This window comes from Cryptomeria japonica, chromosome 9, assembly GCF_030272615.1.
Source record: "Cryptomeria japonica chromosome 9, Sugi_1.0, whole genome shotgun sequence".
NCBI classification, from domain to species: Eukaryota; Viridiplantae; Streptophyta; class Pinopsida; order Cupressales; family Cupressaceae; genus Cryptomeria; species Cryptomeria japonica.
In genome coordinates, this window is record NC_081413.1 from 713,477,829 (window position 1) to 713,503,085 (window position 25,257).

Here is a 25,257-nt window from a genome sequence, read left to right on the forward strand (position 1 = left end):
TGCTACGCAGATGCTCGCATTAACTCTCCTCCGTCGCATTACCAGGTTCTACCTTCGTTTACACTGTGTGATATCCTCACGAACTGTGTGGTGTCTAGCAAATATCTCTCAGCTTCTCCTTTGTGATGATTTCCCACTGCCTTGCAAACGCACCGGTTTCTCTGTTCCATACCACCATCTTTGCATTACCGCGTCTGCCGCAAATATTACTTTTCTTCCCGATATCGGGTTAGGACTTAGGAGTCACGTTGAAGATACAATCTTCGTTAGAGGGCAGAATGACTTGTCAACTCTGTCTCACGCATTGGCTGTTGTTCGCAAACACTCGAGAACACAGTGAAAGTCGCGTACTCCCGTTTAGAGGGCGGGTTGGATTTAAAGCACCAACTCACACGATAGTTGCTATTTCTGAGTCTGCGTGTTGCAATACCTCCTGAACTTGCACCCCAGGATTTGCTTGTCTGAAGTATCTTCAAAAGACTATCACCAATAGGTCAGTTAATTACTGACGAAAGGTTGACATCTACATGTGAGCGATAACTCGCACACATAGGAATTGGAATCCTTTCTCTTTCTCAGGAAATTGTGTTATCTAATCTGATTCCCTTCTTGGATGCTACCATCCTTTTATTTTCAACAATTGGTTAGGAATCCTGTACTAGTTAGGACTAGTTACGGTGTTAAAAATATTAAATACATTCTTAAATATTAATTTATTTATATAAATGAAAGGAGAATTTATATAAAATAATTAATACATTTTCATACTTCCTTTTAATGTTTATTAGGGGACATGACAGCCTTGGTCAGGACAGCATTTACAGTTCGTATTTTATACAAGTTTCCTTCAACACCCAAATGTTTTTTCTCTATGAAAACTGGGTATGCTCTCTGGTATGTATTTCGGGGATTCCTGTTCACTCATATATGTTAACATCCTCTCAACACATATATTTATTATGCTCGTAAACTATGAATAACATAGTTGGTGAAAGCTTTTGCTAGAAGTTGGTGTTCATATTTGTACATAGCAGGATTGGCAACTTGTATTTGTTTAAAGCTCTCATTTTCACAATCCAGAGTTTGAAGGTTTGAGTCCTCAACTTGCAAATCGTATTTTACACACCAAATTTGAAATTTCATTAAAAAATCAGGACTTTTCAGAGCAAAGCTGACTACAACTTTTGCCACTGGACTTGGAGGAATTTTTCATTAATATTAATTTGTTTGGAAACAAGATTCACATAGCTTTCTAGTGAATGGCTGTAAGGTAGATTACATGCATCTCAAATGAATTTCTTTTAAGTTTGAAACTGTGATGGAATTCTGAATTTAAATCTGTGAAGGAAAATTCGTCTTTTTACACACGAAAACTTCTTAAATTTTTCGTTCTGAAGCCAAATGCTTAATCATTAATGTTATCACTCATCTTCATTTAAAAGGTGCTAATCCGAATTCACTAATGTTAGATTTGTATCATAGGTTCCAGTTGAGCATATGAGCTTGTGTAATCCATTAAATTGCATAGAAAAAGGTGAAGAAGTTCTCAATAGTAGGCACCTTTGAATGTAAAAACTAAAAACATGATGGAAATAAAATAAAGAGGCTCAAAAAATCTAGTAGAAAGGTTCAAAAACTGTGTGTCAAAGAGAGTTGAAGAGTTTGTCTGCATTCAAGCATTCTCAATGGTGCCCAATCCAAATTGAAAAATGTGGTCGGTGTTGGTACTTTTCTTTTGATTGTTATTGAAAATCATGGGGTCTACAATGTATTTTGATGGCACTTACCTTTACATATTCAAGTGAGAGCAAGTGATGCAGCCGACATGATAGCTGAATCTCTAAGGCTATTTAAGCCCACTTTCTTTCACCTTATTTGGCGACACTCTCATTGAGAGCCAATTTTGATAGGCTACTGTAATGTCCCCTACTAGGTATAGGCCTCTTTAACAATAATTAATCTATTTCAATACACTTATGACTTAAACTAAATTAATTAGGAGACAATTCCATTCTTAGTTCTTTCTTAACATAAATCAAATCTGTAATGTTCCCTATTTGAAGCTGTCATAATTCAATAATTTATCAATCATTAAGGAATAAATTGTCGATTTATCATACTAGATAATTAATTCTATCATCCCTAATCCATAGTTCTTAATTGCAATGTTCAACCCTTGTTACTACCCAGTCCTAAGGAAGAAGGAGATGATCATGTTGCCAAAGCGCTTAGATACCAAAACACAATAGGCTCCCTCAAAGTTTACAGATGCAGGCCCTTACTCTATCTTGGGACCATGCCCTCAAAGTTTAGGGGACGCCAATCCTTACCCTATCTTGGTAATCATCCTAGGGGCTGGATTTAGACTGCCCCTCTTTGGAAACAAGTCAGTCCCTTCTTAGATACTGACTGTAGTAGCAAGAATGAAATCATATATAATATATATATTCTTCTTAATGTTTGCTACTTCAAGAGTTCTTTGCTGAGTTCTTTTACTGAATATTTAAGAGTGTTTAGTATTCTTTAGAGTTCAATTACTTTAGTAATAATATTTTCTTTCATTCATTTTACTGACTTAATTATGCAGATTTCAGTTGCAACATTGATCAGAAAGAGTAAACAGTATTGTCACAATGAGTAGTTCAGCGTACCAGGCTGTAAGGACCAGACTTGATTTATAATTCATCTCCACAAATATCTTTTCACATTCGATGCCCTTCCTTCATCTCCAGATTCGTATTTATTTTGCCAAAGAGTCATACCCTTTGACTCTTGATGAGACGTGCCCCTCATTGCTTGCTTTCCTTAACTAAAACTGCAGCTTGTTACATATAATTACTTGATTCGCACCCTTTGCGTATTGGTTTGGTAATTGTTTTAATGTTTATTCCTTAACATAATGCAATTGTTCCTTAAAAATCCTTCTTATCAATTGCTTTGTGATTATTTCTAGATGCAAACCGAAATGAATTGCTCATAAAAAATATATTAGGAGTATTCTCACAATACTGTTTATATATTCGAACATCAAAATATTAAATGTAAGGAAGAGAAAAATAATAATAACATTATAAGAACAGTATTCACTTAACATTAATGAGGGGGATATTGCAGTCTGCCCTTCCCTAAGATTGCTTGTCCTCAAGAAATGATAGTTTAACCGAGTCCCTTAAATGGAAGGATCCCTAAACTAATCCCTTAGGTCCTCAATGTATATATAATGTCTTTAATTCACTATGGGTTATCTTGACTAATGATTGGGAATTTACAAGGTTTGTAATCTTAAGACAAGTTTCCTCTAATCTTTCCTTCCTCATCACTTGAAAATGTAAACATTTGCACAATATCATAGATGTCTCTTACGTTAAGGTAAGAACTTATGTATGAGGATTAGAAGCATGACACACATCTATGACCTCAAATGCAATGTTCTCTAGATAAAGTCATATCATATTTGATTCCTTCTTGATATTCATATATTCTAGATTAACTGAAATAATAGAGCCAACACGGAGTATACACTTGAAAACACGGAGTATACACATGGATATATGCAAACACAAAGCATGCATATTGAGACATGTATTATTTAGATTCCTCCTCATTGCCTAGAATGATTTATTGATTCATATTTACTCTGCAATGTCTAATGAAAAGGTTGTTCTTTATTTGACAAGGAAACCTTCAAGTTGACATATTACAATTTTTATTATGGAGATTTTGCTTCTAGATCTTGGATAGGATGGCGTCATGATTACTGGGATTGTTCTTCCATAAAGCTCCATCTGTTTGTCATCCCTTCTTCTTTTGATTGTATGTTCTTAAGATCTCCTTCATCATACCTTGTTTTCTTGCTAGGATTCGCTTCACCCTCTTCGTCAGAAGTTGTCTCTATTTGATGGGCTTGGCTTTTACATTTATGACCAGGTTCCCATCTTTCCTTACATCTATAGCATGATCTTTTTCAGTCCGATCCACCTTTATTATTAATCTATTTCAATACACTTATGACTTAAACTAAATTAATTAGGAGACAATTCTATTCTTAGTTCTTTCTTAACATAAATCAAATCTGTGATGTTCCCTATTTGAAGCTGTCATAGTTCAAATAATTTATCAATCAGTAATTAATAAATTGCCAATTTGTCATACTTGATAATAAATTCTATCATCCCTAATTCATAGTTCTTAATTGCAATGTTCAACCCTTGTTACTACCCAGTCCTAAGGAAGAAGGAGATGATCATGTTGCCAAAGCGCTTAGATACCAAAGCACAATAGGCTCCCTCAAAGTTTACGGATGCAGGCCCTTACCCTATCTTGGGACCATGCCCTCAAAGTTTACGGAACGCTGATCCTTACCCTATCTTGGGAATCATCCTAGGGGCTGGATTTAGACTGCCCCTCTTTGGAAACGATTCAGTCTCTTCTTCTTAGATACTGACAGTAGTTGCAAGACTGGAATCATATGTATATTCTTCTTAATGTTTACTACTTTAAGAGTTCTTTGCTGAGTTTTTTTACTGAATATTTAAGAGTATTCAGTATTCTTAAGAGTTCAATTACTTTAGCAATAATATTTTCTTTCATTCATTTTACTGACTTAACTATGCAGATTTCTGTTGTAACGTTTATCAGAAAGAGTAAACAGTATTGTCACAATGAGTAGTTCAGCATAACAGGCTGTAAGGACCAGACTTGATTTATAATTGATCTCCACAAATATCTTTTCACATTCGATGCCCTTCCTTCATCTACAGATTCGTATTTATTCTGTCAAAGAGTCATACCCTTTGACTCTTGATGAGACGTGTCCCTCATTGCTTACTTTCCTTAACTCAAACCGCAGCTTGTTACATATAATTACTTGATTCGCACCCTTTGCGTATTGGTTTGGTAATTGTTTTAATTTTTATCCTTATCATAATGCAGTCATTCCTTAAAATTTTTTCTTATCGATTGCTTTGTGATTATTTCCAGATGCAAACCGAAATGAATTGCTCATAAAGAATATATTAGGAGTATTCTCACAATACTGTTTATATATTCGAACATCAAAATATTAAATGTAAGGAAGAGAAAAATAATAATAATATTATAAGAACATTATTTACTTAACATTAATGAAGGGAATATTACAGCTACAACCAAAAATTGATCTTTAGGATAAGCAAGTGGTGAAGGGAGGTTGTCTTCCTTACCAAATATAAGAGATTGTGCCACTAATTCATCACCCTTGGAATGTATTTCAAATCATGAAGTTTTTTGTGACATGTGTATCTACATATAGTTTTGAGGTTTTCAAATTTATTTTGTTCATTGATTTGGTTGAGTCGTTGTGAGTCATTTTTTTTGTGCATTAGAGGATGTTCAAAGAACCTAATTAATTGCTTTGATAGCATATTGTGAATCATAGTTGTTTTATGATAGGGGATACAACGCTATGTTGTATATACTTGTTGAGTTGTTAGATGTTTGTCAGCTTATTGAGGGGATGTTTTGTTTCTTGTGGACTCTTTCATACTTATGTGAGCAAGAAAATATTGAGTTTTGATTAGGTTGATGTTTTTGTCTACGTTCAATAGGGCATTTTTCTTTCAAAATTGATGTTAAAAATAGTGTTGAGGCTTGGAATTGTCATAGACAAAGTAAGCCCTTTTTTTGCCTTTAACTTGAATTCAGCAGCAAAGGTTATACACAACAAAACCCAGCAAATTGAAAACATAATGAAAAATAATGATTTTTAAAGGAAAAAATAATCATTGTGTATCTCACACCAAAATAACTTCAAATACATGCATAACTTAATCTGTTACATATACCATACATGTGTAGACAATTAAATAAGTAAAACATGTCGTAAAGTTCATACTTAAACTTTGATACAAAAGAAAATTCAACTTTTAATGCCCTTCAAATTGTTTTCTCCATACCCAAACAATGGATTTAGAAATCCTTGTCCATGGTACTAGAAAAAAAAAATATAGAAACATCAAACTAAGGTACCTCAAAAAAGGCTACGAGAATTAACCTAAATCATGCTTTACTTTTTTTGGATATGTTTGCTGTGTTTTAGGTTAATCCTCATAGCCTTTTTTGACATACCTCATTTTGTAATCCAACTTTTTTTCCTCCCCACTTCTATTTGGTGAGCATTGGTCTGCAGTCTACCATTCTTTTCTCTTCATCCTAATGATAGATCATAGAGTATGATTCAAAATAATGATATCAAAACTCTCACAATTGCATCCAGAACAATTTGCTATTTCAAGTTCAACAATAGGTCTTCTCGAAAATCAATGATGCAATGTATTGTTGAGAGCATAAATGCAAAAAACAAAGCCATTAGGAAGCACGATCATAATCAAGATATCTATGAGCAAACAAAAGAGTGAAGACTGATTCTTTGAGACAAAGTCTTTTAGAGGTAAAAAAAAGAGCCTTTTACAGATTAAAAACAGAGAAAGAGTGATCCCTTTCGACTTGTGTATGTTTAAATCCTATGCCATTTTAACCAGGATTTGTGTACTATGGCCTTTTGTAGCAAGCAAGATGGGAACAAACCTTGGGTTATTAATGTCCAACAACACATAATTATCGAATTACATGATCACACACATTGGCAACTGTAGCTTTGAGTACCTTGATGGTAGATTATGTTCTTTATTGTATCAAGTTCTCCATTAGCTAGCCAACGTCAGTCCACAAATTGCACACCAATACTATGTGTGGGCTAACACAAACTAGAACCTCTTTATCAAAATGATCGTCAACATCATGTGATTTTGTATGTCATGCATTTGTAAACACACCATGCACAATTGGTGTGGTTAATTACTTTAACATTCTCTTATTGTGGTGCATGACCATTTTATTTGTGTCATATAAATGCACAAATGAATTAAATAGCGATACTCTTCAACACTAACTAAAAAATTTATTTGGTCCATGAGGACTTGTCAATCCTGAATTGCATTCCTAATATTTGTTAACATTTCTCTGAATCTAAGTGTTTTTCCACAGAAAATTGTCTCCAAGATGAGAATTATTTAAAATGTAGTCTACGATGCTTTACCAAAAGTGTTTCCTACAAACACTTACCACAAAATTTTCATCTTGAAATGTTATATAGTTACAAAAATGTCATACGTACATCAACAAATTGATATATATATATCACATGGGAGGTATTTTAGTGACACTTTCAACGAGGATAATCTACCTTCCACCAAAATCTTTCATGCCATATGGTAGAAGTAGTTCCTTCAAGTACCTATTCATATCAAGAAATAACTTGGGACCTGTAAAACTCAAGTATTTCACAAGCATCATAATTTAAGAGATTTTCAATGATTTAATAAGAAGAAGCAACTTAAAAGGTATTTTAATTTATTAACATTGATGATGATTTCCAAAGGTTTTCAATAGTGACATAATAAGAATTAACAATGAGGACTAATTAAAAATTTCCTTTTTAAGGTGTGTATCTTTCCAATAACACTAAAGGTTTTTTTTTAAATACATTATGTAATAAGCCATGTTAAAATTTCAATATTCTTAGAAATTAAAAGAAATCATTTACTTGTCTATTTTTGTGGTATATATATTGCTTGGTGCATCGAATCACTTGTTGAATGCTTAATGTTTTCTTTTCATCACAATCCATTTTTATACAATTGCAATGTGTTGTGTAGAATACAAACATTGGATACATAAAGGTTGACCAAGACATTCAAATAAATAACGAATTATGTATTGTAACATGGATGCAATGCAGACTTACTGTCAGCTATTATTGCTTCACTGATGCAGTGCCTTCATGATGTGCCCATTTACCAAACTAGAACTATTTTTTGCCTTATTGAACCAGGAAATTTACATTCTGTGGTACTGCTCTTGCTATAGCTCTTATTTGCTTTTTCCCACCTGATAGTTATATTCCCTCGCTCTCCAACATGGGTATTGTAAGAAGCAAAGGTAAATCAGAATTTTAATGTCATAAATATAGCAGTGTCCAAACTGTGTAATTGTAAAGACCACCCCTATTTTTCCAATGAAAGAGACGTGCAAACTACTATGTGATATCAATTAAATTGCTTAATAATCAACATGGCATTTTATCAAACACTTGACAAACATACAACAATATATGCAAAACCTGAAACTTCTTATTTGTTGTTAAATCTGATTTGCAATATAAATGTGCACATTCAACTGCCTTATGGGCTGCGACAATTATTCAGGTTTGTATTCAACAATTACAATGCTTAGTTATGAAAATATGATAGAAAAAACCTGGAATTGAATGTTGTAGTGGTCTGCAGATGTAATGGTAGCCTTCCAAACTTCTAATCAGCAGGAAAAACAAGTAAACTTCATACCAACATTGTTCATGCACTATAGCAGCACTATTCATGGCACTGTAGCATTTTTACTATTCACACTCACTGTAGCAAAACACTATTCACGCAGCACTGTAGCAAAAACACTATTCACGCAGTACTGTAGCAAAATCACTATCTTCAAATCTGCACTTTCAAACCCTTGTAAAAACTTCATGCGAGAGCATCAGATGAAGCCCAATGTGTTTCCTGAATGAAAACACCATTAATCCTCCTGACTGTGTCTTTCAACAGCGAAGAGAATGCTAGCAAAGAGGGATTCCGTCCTCCAAGCCCAATAATCAGATCTCTATGAAATCCAACAGCATAACATTAATCTCATCCAAGCATATCCCAAAAGAGAGCTCTCAACCTCAATTTATATCTTCTTCCTGGATGCAAACACGTCATTTCTTAAATGTGGGATAATACATTTTAGAATAAAATATTATTTCCCACAATGTACACATTAAAAGGAACTTTTAATATTTTAAACATTACTTTATATTCCCAACCTTATAATATAACGATAAAGTTAAATATTTAATTTAACTTTACACTTTATCGTTAAATATTAAAACATTGTTGATAATCCCTTTAAATCAATGTCACCTTCAAATATTTTTTACTGATAATTATGCCAACCAGGGAAACGCTAAAAATTTCAAGTCACTGCTTGGAGACTAACTTACTATAAATAGTAAGTGTCTAGAAACCCTGTCAGAGCAGCACCGATTGGCCTGAAACTGAAAATATCTAGGCCACAACACCTCAGGATCCCACCAATGTCCTTGTTAGTCTTCGGGACCGTGTCAGAATAGGCTAACGACACCCCATATCATGTTGCGCTAAAAAGGGGACATTACAGTAATCAAGAAATGCATCATTCTTACCTTTGTCCTAAAACCCTTTAAGATCCTTTATAATGTCATTGATGAAAAAGTGAAATAGAATTAGGAAGGCAAGGCACCTTGCATCCAAGTTTCTCTTAAGTGGGATGAGGGTGGATAAGGTTTTCAAACCTCACCTGTTTTGTGGAACCATTTAACAAAGACTTTCCCTCTTTAGTGAGATGAAAGAAGATTTGGGTTTCAAACCTCATCTATATTGCTGACCCATTGTACAATGACTGAATTATATACACATGGTTTTAGATTGTTCCATATGTTTTATCTCCCATTCATATTTTGAGTCTATTGCAATACCTCTTCAGTTCTAAGTAACATATCAACATAGATTAGTTCACAATGTTTTATCAAACTTCATTTGTATTGCCAAGCCATTGTACAATGACTGGATTAAGCGTTATGTTTTACTGGGTCATATCACCATACATACGCAGTTTTAGATTGTTCTTATTGTTTACTCTTCCATTCATCCTTGAATCTATTGCAAAACCTCTTCAATTCTAACAATTCAAACTATCAACATAGATGAGTTCACAATGTTCATCAAGCATAGTTTGGGAAAATTGAGTATAGGAAAAACATTTGCAGATCTATCATGTAAAGGCTATTAAATTAATAAAACCATGAATAAATACATTGATTGTCACAATAGATTGGTCAATCGACACTCAAAAACCAAACAAATCACAACAATGCCTGGGAAAAAGTTTTGAAGTATCATACAAAATGATTGCGGAAGCATCAAATTAAAGTTGACTTGACTCCCATCTGCTCATTTAACATCATCTACAATCAGAAAAACTCATATTGCAACACATAGTTCTGCCTTGCTGAGGAAACGTACATCACAGGAAATATTGATTATGTAGCAAAATATTTGCAGATCATTCCACACAAAGCTAAGAAATAAAAGAAAAGTCTTCAATCTATCATCACAAATAAACTTGGTCATCTAATTAATAATACCATAACCAAAATACAGCTCTCGAATCCCATGCAGTCATTGAAAGAGCTAAATTATTGTCAAAGAATCGATTCAAATAATTGAATCTAGACTGTCCATCTGCCCTCAACACTAAATTGGCAAAATCTCTGGAAATATATGAAAAGTCATACATGGCAAGGTAGTCAACACTTGCAGATGTTGACAATGATAAAAATATAAAAATAACCAAATTTTGTTTCGAGCAAAGCTTTAGCAGTGCAGTTCTAAGTACAAATGATAATTAACATTAATGTTCATAAAAATGTCTAGCAAGCCCCACAAACCTCCTTTCATAAACAACGCTATACCTGTAAAATTGTTTTTGCTATTCCCATTTCAAGAGACCCATTGAATGGTTTTCCCACTGCTTTTGCCCAAACACAATACACATTTGCTAGAAGCAGTTTGATCCTCTTAAAATTTAGGAAGTTCAAGGGGACATTGTTGAACTTGAGGTTAAGCCATTGTGAAAGTGCAAAACACTTGATTGCTGATGGCCACTTCAGCACCAACTCTAATCTTCAACAATTGTCAAGCCCCTTGCTTGCATAATGACTGCAGTTGTCCATTCTGTTGGAAGCTGTAAATCATCATCCAAATTATAAATGTGTACTTGATTTATAAGGTGAAAGAGTGTTAAAAAATTGAAAGCATAGATATTAATTTATCCCTTTTACAGTTGTAAATAATTCAAGCAAAAGCAATTTAAGATTAATTGGGAAATACTCTTGTTAATGAATATTTCTACTAGCAGATGTTATATGCATGATGCATATGAAAAGGAATTATGCAAAAGACTGTAATGCACCAGCCGGAAAGTTGTTCTCATCCCAAAGCACTTATAATCTGTGGATTTGCCGCTTCCTGTAAATGATAGAGGCCAGATCAATTACTTTATGACCTTGCATAGCAAGGACAGAATGACAATTTGATCTAAGAATCATTACAATGCTAGACATGATGTAAATATACATGTATCGCAGCATGACTGCAGAAATAAAAGTCAAATTCTGTAGGATGGCAAATTTTGGAATGGCAGGAGGGTGACTTGGAGCCTTGAGAAAGTGCAGGCTCACCTCTTTCAAATAAGTGGATGGATAGGGTAGCTGATCACTCAGAGGGAAGTAGAGGGGATTGCAATTGTGAATCAAGTGGCCAGATTGCTTATGATTTCATATTCCATGACTATATACTTGGTCAATGGTGGAGATTCTGGAGAACAGAGAACTTCATTCTAGTGGTGGGGAGTGAAGAGAGGTAATTAGCTGGGGACTAATTGAACTAGGTGAAATCTCTTTCTTGCTGGCCAATCCTTACATTATATCCCAACCAACCCAGAGCCCCTACCTATTGTTCCTACATTCCAAGATGTCAACAATACACTGGAAGGAATTGTTTGAAGATTAAGGTTGATCTGAAATTGGTTCGGTGGCTCTTCTATAACATATAGTAAGAGCCCTATTGTGTTTGAGAGCACTCTTGAGAAGCTTGGGTCCAATTTGTCTGTGGAAGCATCTCAAACTCCCAAAAGATTTGCCACTGAATCTATAATGCTACCTAGGAAGGTTATTGATGCTATGGGTAACCTTTGTATTAATCTGGTCCTATGTAGTATTGTTCTGCTCTATCCATGTGTATGTTCAGGTGGAATGCTGAGGTGTGTTTACTTATATAACGCTGAGCTGATGAATTTATAGCACATATTTGAGATGATTATGTCAAAATGATATGTTATTGTGTTTGGATATTTTTCTGATTTGAGTAGGATGAGCAGTCCAGTTTGATGTCTATCATGTAAAATTGTGCATTTTCTTATGCATCATCTACTTGTCTGTCTTTTTTATTTATAGTTGAGGCTACGGTGATTGGTATTTTGTGCCATATTTGATTATTTGGTAGGGAAAATGGGAGAGGCTCATGTCTTGCACAATATTTCTAAGTTGAATATCTAAAAGGATGGCTTATAGAATCTTCCCATTAAATTGAAGAGCCAAAAGAGCAGCTCATTGGAGATGTTTGCTTTTCTATTTAATGAAATCAATGCTTGAATTAATAACGAAAATAACAATCCATACTAGATAGAGTAAAAGTATATCTATATTCGCGTATGATGCTATTATAGAATTAGACAAAAAATGGTCAACTGAGGATCAGATTGCCTTTCCTGACTACACAAAGGCTATTCAAATGACTTAACAATTGTCAAGAAAAACACAACCATCTATCAATTGACTCCTATAACCACTTGAAAATGGATAAATGATTAATACATAGTCAAATATAATCATATAAGCAAAACAAAATTGTATGTTGAGAACATCCCCCCAAGGAAAAATTCTTATAGATAACAAAGATGACAAGTGAGCATCAAGTAAAACTAGGTAAGACTTCCTAAACCTGTGATGGTGTTGTACATGAAAGCGAACCATGATGTTGACACTTCCCATTACTAGAGAACTAATGGGGAAAACTGGAAGTACACACAAAGCATAAGTATAACCAACATATTTGAAACATATGTGAATGTAAGGAGAATGCATTTGCCAATGGCCATATAATTTAAACAATTGTGGCTGAGGGCCAAACAAACAAGGAACCCAATCTAATTGCACAATGGAGACAGAAAATGCTTCATCCAATGCATCATTGAAACCAGATGAGACTATAGACACTAGTCGCTATAATATCATCCTCATCAAGATAATTTTGTTCAATATCTTCAATGTACTTTTGCCCAATTTTCTAGCTTGCTGGAAGGATTTGTTGCTGTCACCAAAGTCATATTCTGAGAAAACCAACTATGGAAGAGTAAACAAATGTAGCAGATTAGAATTGATAGGTTGTACAGTGAACAAGGACCAATTCCTTTCAGCTATGCAATCAATGGCAGAGCAATGAAGGTCGATGCTAGAGCAACCAACTTCAAGTGCACAATTAGGGAAGCCATATGGTAAAAGGGTGAAGTGAAATTGAGATTGGCTCGACCATATGGTAAGAAAGAACTCACCAAAGCATACGATAGACAATGGAAGAGTTGTATGGGGCTAGTTTGTTGCCTTGATCATACAATGAAAGGAAGCCAATGTCGGTTGTATGGTGGGTAATGAAATAGCATGTTATATTGTGATGGAGCTCTCAGGTCATATGGTGGTGAGGAAAAACCCAGTCAAATTGTATGGTGCAGACTATACAAAGAAATTAAATGAAATCCACTTTCTAGTCCTTGTAATGCTAGCAAGAAACCGTATGGTAATAAGAAATTTCAAGCATACAACAGGATTAGGAAAATAAAATTGCAAAGGGAAGGACAACATATGGTAATGGCAAAATTAAGTCATACAATGAGGGGAGACACAAGTTGTGTAGTGGTATTAGGGGATCTTTAATATTTAGCTTTTCGATCCACGCAACCTTGAACTTCTATTATTATTTTTGTTGGTGTAATTATTTATTCTTATAGGATATAATTACACTTTACTTAAGTTGACTTAGGATAATGCATCTCATCGTAGTTTGGATATGAGACACTTAGGGAAGTGTGCACATAGGGATGATGCTTGTAGGAGAAATTCCACCTTTTGTGGTTTTATCTTGCTGTTACATTCCACATTCGGTGGGTGATCCACCTCTTGTGGAATATTATATTATTTCTCCTACCTACCTGTTGTGACGTATTCACACATCGCCCCATTGCAAATGGGGACCCCCACTTTTTGCTTTCTGGGGTTAGCCCTTTTGGTTTTGTTGTTAGTCGTTTTAGTGTCTTAGCCTTTGCATTGAAGGGATTGAGTCGGGTGGATCTCCTCAAGAGTTCAGGTCAATTGAGTGATTAGGGGTTATTTAGATCATTCCTAGGGTGTTTTTTGTGTACTATCTGGTCGCACTTCAAGTTGCTAAATCAAACCTTGGTTGAATGCATAATGTGCTCCTAGATCCCATCCCTTACATCACGAACAGAGCGAATTCGCCTTAAGGAGTCAGGAATGTCATCCTGATCCTGAAATTTGATTGTTTGGAAAATTGAAGAATCCTCCAAAAACTAGATTTTGCATTATAACTCTTGGAGGTCCGAAACCACTCTCAAACATCTTGACAATATATATGGAATATAACTTAAAGTATAAGTAAGAATGTTATATTCCATATATGAATCCTGACGGAGAGACTAACATGTCAAATTTCGCTCCTGACCCTTCCAAAGGGTCTAGAGCGAATTTCCTAATATCTCCCTTCCTGGTCTTAATTTGCCTCATAAACCTTGTCCTTATGACGTTATGAAGAGAGAATTGATGTGTGAAACAAAGTGAAGTGATGGAAAGTGAAGGATTTGAGCATAATAGCAAAATTCGCTCCTGACCCTTCCAAAAGGTCCAGAGCGAAATTTTTTTAAGCTCTTGACCCTTCCAAAGGGTCCAGAGTGAAATCCTCCAAATGGCTTATTTCTTCACTAGGGACGTCAAATGGTGATCATACATGGCAAGGAAAGGTTTCAAAGAGGACAAGTCTAAAGCAAGATGAGTGAAAATGAGGAAGAATTGAGCCTAAAAGAGCAAATTCCCTCCTGACCCTTCCAAAGGGTCCAGAGCGAATTTCTCAAAAAACATGGATTTTCCTCACAATTTTAAAGCAAATTGCCCTCAAGGTATTTTCCTAAGATGGTTTGAAGCTAAACAAGCAAGCTAGGAGAAAGCTTTCTCAAGGACAAGCCCTATTTTGCAAATTTCGCTCCTGACCCTTCCAAAGGGTCCAGAGAGAAATCCTTGTGATAGCCTACATCCTTGCCAAAACGTTGAAATAGACACCACTTTGAGAGTAAGTTAGCTTAAATATGATAAGATAAAGGGGAATGGGCAAGTTCAAGGCAAGTTGGATGTGGATTGAGCCTTATAAGGAATTTCGCTCCTGACCCTTCCAAAGGGTCCAGAGTGAAATTCCTTATAGGTCCTATCCTTGGCCAAGGTCCAAAGCGAAATCCTTCTTTTTGGTCTTTTTTGGGATCAAATCAATGATGTCTTCAGGAGAAAGGGATTCAAAGGTCAAGTGAAGTTCAAGCCTAAGGAATGTGAATTAAGCCTAAAATGCAAAATTTCGCTCCTGACCCTTCCAAAGGGTCCAAAGTGAAATTCCTAGGAAGTCTAATATTTTGCCTAGGTCCTTGAGCAAAACCTATTCCTAGGCAATTTTGGAGGCGAATGACTTGATCTTGGTAAGGTAATGTTGAAAATGAGGTCTAATTGAGCAACTTTGTCAAATTTCACTCCTAACCCTTCTAAAGGGTCATGAGCGAATTTTATTATAGGGCCTGTCCCTGGAGAGGGTCCTGAGCGAATTTTATTATAGGGTCTGACCCTGGAGAGGGTCCAAAGCAAGTTGATCTTAATGCCTTCTTGTTGATGATTTATGGTGAGAAATATCATGTTAGAATGAATATATCATGTATACTTAATCATCCTTTGTTTGTTTTGCAAATCAACAAAATCAAGATGGAGGAGGATCAGGCCAGGACAAGGAGGACCTATTCAAGTTTCGCCATCACTAAGGACGCCTTGGATGCATGAGAAGGTACTCAAGGTGCTACTAAATTGAAGGACTTCGAATGATCAACAATTGCACGCAATGTGTTAGAACTATTCTCAAGGAGATCATAGGATGACAGAAAAGAAGGATCTTGTAAACATTTCAAGGCAAGATGAGCTACTAGAGAAGGCGTGACTTGACTAGAAGGAGGCATCATCAAACACAGGAGGGTCAAGGAAAGGTGCGCCACTCATCAAGTGCATCAAGGACAAAGGAGGATCGACCAAGGTCATCATAGAGCAAGTACCAGACAAGGTGGCATCCCAGTCATTGTTCCTCCAGTCAGATAGCTCCACCTCAGCATGTCCAGATTCAATGTACCTGACTCACCAGTGATGGCACAAACTTCAAGGCACGTACCCCTGCTTCCTATTGCTTCTCAAATTTTGAATGTAATTTTCTCATTGGCCAAGGGAGTTTGTTGTAACAAACCCTAATTAGGGTTTTCATCTTGTAATCCTAGCCATTGATTGTAAATCAATCAGAGCCATTGAATTGTAAAGAGCTCCTTATATAAAGCTCTAGCTCTTCATTTGCAGAGGTTAATAGTTAGCTAATAGAGAATAGTGAATAGTTAGAGATTAGTCAATAGTGAATAGTCAGTAAAAATAGAATAGTAATTAGAGTAGATTAGGAAGAGAAGGCAAGGAATTGTTGCCTTGGTTGTAAATGAACTCCATTTTCATTGAAGTTATGGTGAAATGTGTCGTTTCTTTGCAATATGCATGGTCTCTTGTTGAATCTTCATTTAGATGATGGTTAATTAGATTGAATGAAAGAAGTTACTGAATACACTCGCATGGAATTTGCCTAGTCCAAACCACTAGCCTCTTGCTGATTGTAAGGGTGCCCTGCGTGGTCAACTGGCATAAAATAAGCTTAATCTTGAGTTGTTACACATCTATTTTTCATGCATCAACTTGAATGGTGATCAGTGTCTGATGGTGTAATAATTTGAACATCTTCAAAATTCCCTTAGAAGATCGCACTGAGTTGGTGTGGGATTGTTCAATCTGATGGTGAGACCCAGCCCAGTAGGACTCCACCTAGTTATTCATCCATCTTCTTGCATTCTAGGTCTTAGATTAGTTTCTCCAAACCCTGTATCTTTTGATAATTCTTTATCTTCTAGCCAATAGATAAGATTCAAGTTCTAGCAGATTAGACGCTCAGGTGTTCGAATGTAAGTCCCCTTGTGATTCCAGCATAATCACATTAAACCAAATTGAGCTTATCCATGCGTAGAGAACCTACACATTAGAACCTTGGAGTTGCCTCGATTGATCCTTAGGCGAAATCTTCAGCATTCAAGGAAACTTTGTTCAAGAGAGGATAAGATACTTTGGTATTTTATTCTGTGTTCGCATGTGCATAAAAAACACATCAACACTACCCCTACTTTTTCTTACCTACCCTTGAGTCTCATTGGGCCGCATGTCATAATTGTGTGCTTACATATCCATTTGGCCTTGCCTATATAAGAAGGCCCATATTCATTGTATTGGTTAATCTAGCTGATCACTTTGCATATTGATGAGAATACAGTTTATTCTTGTCAAACTATTGTCTCTCTTTTGTGTGCTTTTCATTGTGCCCTTGATCTTGGCAAAATCTCATATGGTATCAGAGCCATTGGCGATTCATTGATTGGTTTTGGGAGACATATTGGAAGGCTTCTAATTTCGGATTTGAGGTACTGTGCATTTTGGAGGCATCCTAGAGTGTTTTCGACCTTACCATTGCGTCCGGGAGGCCGTTTCCATAAAAATTGAGTATAAACTCGTCCATATTTGGTGAAAGTCGAATTTTGAGTGTTGGAGGATTTTTTTACCCAATTTGGGTAGTAAAGTACGGATTTTCAAAAAATATTTTTTTTAATTTCCTTTATTTAAAATTCGCAGATTTTTTTTGTATTGAAAAAGTTTCAAAAAAATAAATAAATTTCAAAACATATATATTTTAGGGGGCTACCTCCGACCCCCCCGATCCCATACTGCAACATTCATTTTTTGCAGGGGCTGTACCACCTGCCAGATCCTTGCATCCTCCCTTCCTCCCGCTGGCACATTCCCCGGCCACCCAGACACCCGACGACCTCCGATAGCATCCATCTTCCTCCCGGCCGCTGTACAACTCCATTGCATCCGACCCCGGCCAGCCTCTTGCTGGCCCCCGCCGCCGCTTCTCCTGGCCCCCGACACAGCGACTGCCAGCCACCGCCAGTCACCGCCTGCCGGCCCTGGCCACCGTTGTTGCTTCCCGCCGGTGACCTACGACAAATCCCACCAGCAACTGCATAACCGCCAACTGTCCATGCAGAGCCACGTCATCCGTACGTATCTCGCCACGACAATTGTACGGATAGACATGTCAGCGGCCCAGTCACCTGCCACATAAGCGTCCATACAGTACGGAATACACAGTCAGCACGCTAGTTAGCCTACCACGTCACCCTATCCGTACAGTCAGCAGGGAGGTGCGACGGTTTTTTGACGAGCATACGACTGTCAAATTTAACACAGTGAAGTGCTGACGTCAACACCTTTTTGAAAATTTTAGATCCCCCTCCATTGAGCTGTTTTGATTTTTGGGTCAACTTTGGAGGCTCATAATTTGGTCAATTTTGCTCCCCTTTGGGTGCAATTTTTTTTGATTTGGGCTAATTTTACGTGCTCTCTGCAATGGTGTGGTTATTTTCTGATTTTGGTGAATAGGTTTTTTAGAATTTTCAGATTCTCTCAGCAGTACCTGTCCAATCCTAAATTTTGCAACTTCAAAGGCTTTGTTTGGGCTCATGCAACCTTTTCAGGTGCCGTTTTTTTTGAAAGTGCATATTTTTTCGTCTACTTTCATAATCTGTCATTACTTTGCAGATATTTTGAGTGGATATTGTACTTTCAGAAATTAGTCTTTTGTGGCTTACTTGGTACTTGTAATTTGCTTGGATCTTAGTTTAGATCTCTTGTATTATCAGTTTGAGTCTCCTTTGGCCTCTTTGAGGTAGTTGTAAATTTGAAATCACAAGTCCACTTTGCCATTTTTTGCAAGTGGCCCATTGTACACGCACTAAGTATAAAGTGCCAAATCATCATTTTTGGGGGGGTTCTTTGATTGAGTGAATTTGGGGGGGTGTCTTGTGTGATTGTGCCTCTCTTTCTTTGTGCTCTTTCATTTTTGTTGCTATGGGTCCGCATAAATTTCCACCTTTGACTCCACATAACTATGCATCTTGAAAAATAAAAACATGGAGCAAACTAATGGAAAAAGGACTCACGCATTTCATAGATGGAACAATAGTAGCGCCAGTAGATCCTAAGGCTGATCCCAATGCTCAATTAGAATGGCTCACTAAAAATTGCATGGCTCTTGGAACTTTGCGTAAGTATGTATCAGATGACCTCATTTTTCACATTGAGAGTGTTCTACAATCAAAGAGGCTTGGGATATCTTTCAGAAATTGTATGGTCAAGTTGATGAAATCAGAGGTTACAAGATTGACAATGAGCTCACCAACTTGGATCCCAAGAGTTTTGATACAATCCAAGATTATTTCACCAAAGCAAATTAGCTAAGAGCAAAGCTTAAGGATTGTGGAATTGACAAAAAATATGCTCAATTGATATTCAACTTGTTGGACAAGCTTTCACCTGAATATGCAGCATTTGTTTCTAGCTTCCAAACCCATCGCTTGATAGTGGGGAGTTCCTACACTATGTCTTCATTTGATGCTTTCACAAAAATGTTGATGTTGGAACAATCTAAGTTGTTGAACACGGGGATTCTCAAGTCTTCAAAGTCCAAGGCTTTAGTGGCTAATCAAGGGAGTTAAGAAGAAGAAGCAATCTAAGTCAAAACCACAACAGGAAAAAGGACAATCATCCTCTTCATCATAAGGCGATTCTTCATCCTCTTCCAAGAAGGGGAATCCACCTAAGAAGGAAAAACCAACTTGTGCTTATTGCAAGAAGTATGGTCATGATGAGCATCGATGCCACACCAAGCAAGTTAATGAGTTGACAAATCTCCTTAAGAAGAACAACATCAATTTGCCATCCGCCTACAACAAGAAGGAATCATCTCTTTCCACTTCCTCACAGTCTAAGGGAAAAGGGCAAGCATTTGTGGCTACAACAGGTTCTTCACAGCAGTGGATACTTGACTTGGGTGCCTCTTATCACACGGGTTCTACAAAGGAGCAGTTTTCTTCATTGGAGCCATCTAAGGTACCTCACATTTACATAGGTGATGATACTCAAGTTGAGGTTGAAGGGAAAGGTTCTGTTGCCATGGATAATGGAACATTTGAGGATGTTCTTTATGTTCCTAACTTGTCTACCAATCTTCTCTCTATCTACCAAATCACTCACTATGGGAATGGGAAAAAGGTTGAGTTTACACCGGATTCAGTTGTGGTAAAAGAACTTGATAATAATGCCTTGGTAGCAGTGGGACAAGTCAATGACAACTCAAGGCTTTATTCATTCTCGTACTTTGTGCCAAGTTCTCCTTTTATGGCCTTGCGTACTCATTCAAATTCGGAAAGTAAGCTATGGCATGTGCGGTTTGGTCACCTCAACTTCCACTATCTTTAGTAGCTTAGCACTAAAGACATGGTCACAGGTCTACCTCGAATCAGTTTTTCAAAGAGTGTATGTTCAGGATGTTCCATGGGCAAGCATCCCGAGGAGACATTTGATAAGGGGAAAGCTTGGAGAGCTTTGGAAGTTCTTCAACTTGTTCACAACGATGTCTCAGGTCCATTTCCATCACCTTCATTTAGTAGGGCCCGCTATTTCCTCACCTTCATTGATGACTACTCTTGCTTCACTTGGGTCTATTTTCTTGTTCATAAGAGTGAAGTGTTTGACAGATTTCTAGACTTCAAGGCTCATGTGGAGAAGCAATCAAGGAAAGTGGTCAAGATCCTTTGCACAGATAATGGAAGGGAATATGTGAACAAAAGACTTGAGGATTTTTGTACATTTGAGGGGATTGATCTTCAACATTCAGTTGCCTACACTCCACAAGAGAATAGAGTTGCAGAACGTAAGAATAGAACTCTCAAGGAAATGGCTAGCTGTATGATACATGCACATTCTCTTGATCCCTTCTTTTGGGCAAAGGCTATCGGTTGTGCCACACACATCCAAAATCGGGTTCCTCACAAAGCTTTGACCGGTATTACTCCTTTTGAGGCTTGGGCTGGTAGGAAACCGACTGTGAGACATTTCAAAGTCTTTGGGTGTCTAGCATGGGCTCGCATTCCTCCACAAAAGCGCAAGGCATTGGAACCTTAGAGTAGGCCTTGTATTTTTGTTGGATATCCCGAGGGTGTTAAGGCATATCGATTGATGGATCCAGAGACACATGAGGTGTTTATTGAGAGGAATGTTCATTTTGAGGAAAGCTCTCCTAGCTTAGCCTCCCTTCCTCCTCTACCTTCCTCCATTGTGGATAGTGATGAGAGTGATTCAGATGATGAGACTCCTTCAACTCCGACTCGCAGGGTTCACTAAGACTTTGTTGGGCTCGACAGACACTTGAGTCAGCGGGTTCTCTTGTTGGGGATCCTTCGGATACTCGGAGGACTCGATCACAGCATCAAGACCTTCCACATGCATACATTGCTACCGCTTTCGATCCACAGACATTTTAGGAAGCATCGGGGGTTCCCGAGTGAGACCAAGCTATGGAGGAAGAGTATAGTTCCTTGATGAGGAACAACGCTTGGGAGTTAGTCCCTCTCCCTAAGGGGAGAAAGATGCTTTGATGTAAGTGGATCTATCGGACCAAGTTTGTAGCGGATGGTAGTGTGGATAAGTATAAGGCTCGACTTGTTGCGAAAGGTTTCTCACAGGTTCCTGATGTTGACTATACTAAGACCTTTGCGCCCGTAGCCAAGATGAACTCCATTCGCTTGACACTTGCTATTGCAGCAGCTCATGGTTGGGCTGTCCATCAGATGGATGTGAAGAGTGCTTTTTTCATGGGGATCTTGATGAGGAGATATATATGGAGTAGTCACAGGGTTTCATCCAGGATTCTTCATGGGTTTGGCGACTGCGGAAATCTCTCTATGGCCTTAAGCAGGCCCCTAGGGCTTGGTACGCCAAGATGGATTCCTTCCTTCTCTCAGCAGGTTCACCAGGTGTCATTCCGATCCAAATGTCTACATTTTGCGATAGGATGACTCACACTTGATACTTGTACTCTATGTTGATGATTTGATCATTACCAGGAGCACCTCATCCATCATTAGCAGTGTCAAATCTGCTTTGCATGACAGATTTGCTATGACTGATTTGGGTCTTTTGCACTACTTTCTCGAGATAGAGATTTCACAGTCACCTTCCAAGATTACACTTTCGTAGCCCAAGTATGCTCTTGATCTACTTGCACGCTTTCATATGGTTGATTGTAAGCCTGCATCGACTCCCTTTCTTTCAGGAGTCAATTTTGAGGCTAAGTGCTCTTCTCCACCAGTTGATGCCACGTTGTATTGTTAGCTTGTGGGTAGTCTCATCTACTTGACTTGCACATGCCCTGACATTTCATTTGCAGTTGGCATGGTTTCCCGCTTCATGCAGGAACCACATGAGCTTCATTGGAAAGCCACCAAACTCATCCTACACTACATCCAGGGTACACATCATTATGGGATTCACTATGCAACAAGGACAGGACTTCTCTTGGTTGGACTCCGATTGGGCTAGCGATCTTGATGATCGTATGTCTACTTCTGGTTACAGCTTCCACCTTGGTTCGGGCCCCATTTGTTGGTAGAGCAAGAAGCAGCATGCTATTGCTCTCTCTTCGACTGAGGCTTAGTATCGAGGGGCTGTTAACACAACGACTGAGACTATTTGGCTTCAGCATATTCTCACAGAGTTTGGGTTCTCCACTCCACAATCGACAGTTCTGCATTGTGACAATCAAAGTGCTATTGCAATCTCAAAGAACCCGGTTCAACATCAGCGGACCAAACACATCGAGATTCATATGCACTACATTCAAGAGCTGATTCAGGAGCAAGTCATTGATTTGCAGTATTGTCCTACAGCGGAGCAGGTTGCATACATATTCACCAAACCCTTCACTGAGAGTAAGTTCCAGCAATTGTGAGCTCTCTTGGGGGTGCGGGATGTTTCATTAAGGGGGGTCAACTGACTTCTCCTTCCTCTCTTATGGGGGGGACTTTTTCCTCTTTGAGGTTTTGTCCTTCTTTGAGAGTCTCTTTGTACATTTATCTCTCTTTTGGGGGGGAGTTTTTTCCCACTGGGTTTTCTCCCTTTCTCAGTTTGTGAGAGATTGCATTGCATAGGTTTGCTTGCATTTGCATATTGTACATGGGTACCTATCCCGGCCTCGTTGTCGGGACCCATCTTGCATTGTTGACTTGAGTCTTCATTCCCCTAAGTTGCACTTAAGGGGGGGTGTTGGTGTAATTATTTATTCTTATAGGATATAATTACACTTTACTTAAGTTGACTTAGGATAATGCATCTCATCATAGTTTGGATATGAGACACTTAGGGAAGTGTGCACATAGGGATGATGCTCCTAAAGATGCATTATTATTCTATTGCTAAAATGGATTGTTGGGTGGAGTGGATTGCTCTTCTTGTGTGCTTCTCCTCAAATTGTATGGGCATTCTTTGATCAAATGAACACTGCAACTTGACAAATATCACAACACATTTTTCTAGGACAATCATCTTTAATGTGACCATCTTTACATTCCGTGCACCAAAGTTATTTGCTTTCTTTACTAGTTTTTCTTTTGCTTTTGTTCCTTCATCTTAAACATTATATTCTTCTCAAGGCTTGCATGGTTCTAAATTCATTCTTCTTGTTATCATTTGAACTTTCATCTTCCTTTTTTGTTTTGCCATGGGAGGACATTTTGTTCTTACTCTCTATGTCCATTACCCAATAGTAGACTTCTGCATAGAAAGAGGGCGATACTACCTTCATCTTTTTTCCATAGTGAAAGAATGAGTCCTTCATCTCTTCTTGAGGCCATCAACTAGTTCCTTGAGCCTACAATCATAGGTTCTAACATTCTCGTGTTTGCTTTGCTTCATATAATTTATTTCAACTATGATCTCATTATTGTCCCATGGTAGCTTGAATTCCTATTCAAAAGCTTTCTTTAATCTTTCCCAAGTAGTTTTGGAGGCCAATTTAATATTGTGTACTAGTTGATTGCTATGCCCCATAGGTTGGCTCTGAAGGATCAAAGCTATTATGCTCTATCATCCTGTTCGTTTGTTGCCCATATTGTTTCATGGGTCTTGGAATGCTTCATTGCATCATCTAATCCATTTATAGTGAATTTGGGCACTTTATGTCTCTCAATGCTAGGACTTGATAAGTCACCATTTGCCTATTTTAATGCAACCTCAATGCTTGGAACCTACTCACAAGGGTTTTTGATTTAGACACTATGGTGCTTCTCTCACAATCTTAGCTGCCTAAAAATCCTCAACTTGTCCTACTTCATTGTTTTGTACCCTTGAATTGCCATTAGGTTCTCTCTTGTACACCCTTAGCCCAAGAATTTTTGGCCTGGTTCCTTCAATCACCGATTCTTCTTTGATCAACAATCCTTCTATGCCTTGAAGGTTATTCTCATAGGCTTTTGACAATGAATCTTTATATTATATCTCTTACTCTTCCTCATCTAAAGGTGGTTGTATTGACTTTCACACGTGGTTACTTATATTGACTCATGCTTTGTTGAGTAGTGGTAAGTGCCATCCGCTCTCGCTTTATACATTCTCTTGTAGTGGAAGTGTTTTTATTTTTTCAACTACATCTTCAACTTCGTTCTCCAGATGGCCTTCAAATTTGGATTTGTGTGGCTAGGGTTTCTTCAAATTTTTTCATTGTCATCTCCTTTCTCTTTGTTCTATGATCCTTTAGGAACATCTAATCTCTTAATCTTGACCACATTGTGGTCTCTTCCCACCGTTATTGGGATCTAAGGGCACGAATCTCTTAAAGCTTACCCGATTTCTTTTAAGGCAACAATGCAAATGTTTGCTCTTCTATTGATAAAGATCATTGCTTGAATTAATAACACAAATAACAATGCATACCAGACAGGGGAGTGAAAGTATATCTTTATATGCACATGAAGTTATCACAGTAGTAGACCAAAGATGGTCAGCCAAGGATCAGACTGCCTTTTCCTGATAGAGAACCTAAGGGCAATTCGAGGGTACAAAATGTTTTGAGCATAGGTGGAGCATGGATAACAATTGCTGCATGTTCTTAATCCCAATTAGCTTTCATAATAGTCCAAAAGGTTGAGCTTAATTTGTTAAAGCATTAAGTTCTCATTGTGGAGACCTAAGTTCAAATCTCAAAAGGACATCTAATATGGAATTCTAAGTTGTGACTC

The 25,257-nt window shown here is 37.5% G+C and overlaps 1 protein-coding gene across 13 annotated transcripts in view; it reads left to right on the forward strand.

Annotated features, from left to right (window-relative positions):
• LOC131048540 (protein ANTI-SILENCING 1) overlaps positions 1-25,257 on the forward strand; it is a 133,049-nt gene that overhangs the window by 105,828 nt on the left and 1,964 nt on the right. For 9 of the 13 annotated variants that reach the window (XR_009106459.2, XM_057982520.2, XM_057982523.2 and 6 more), the window contains one exon: positions 789-894. The exons of the other annotated variants lie outside the window; for them this stretch is intronic. Coding sequence is in view for 8 of the 9 variants with exons in the window: in XM_057982520.2 (XP_057838503.2) it covers positions 789-894 (106 nt within the window). In the remaining variant the exon portion in view is untranslated. The remainder of the gene's footprint in view (positions 1-788; positions 895-25,257) is intronic. 13 annotated transcript variants of the gene reach the window in all.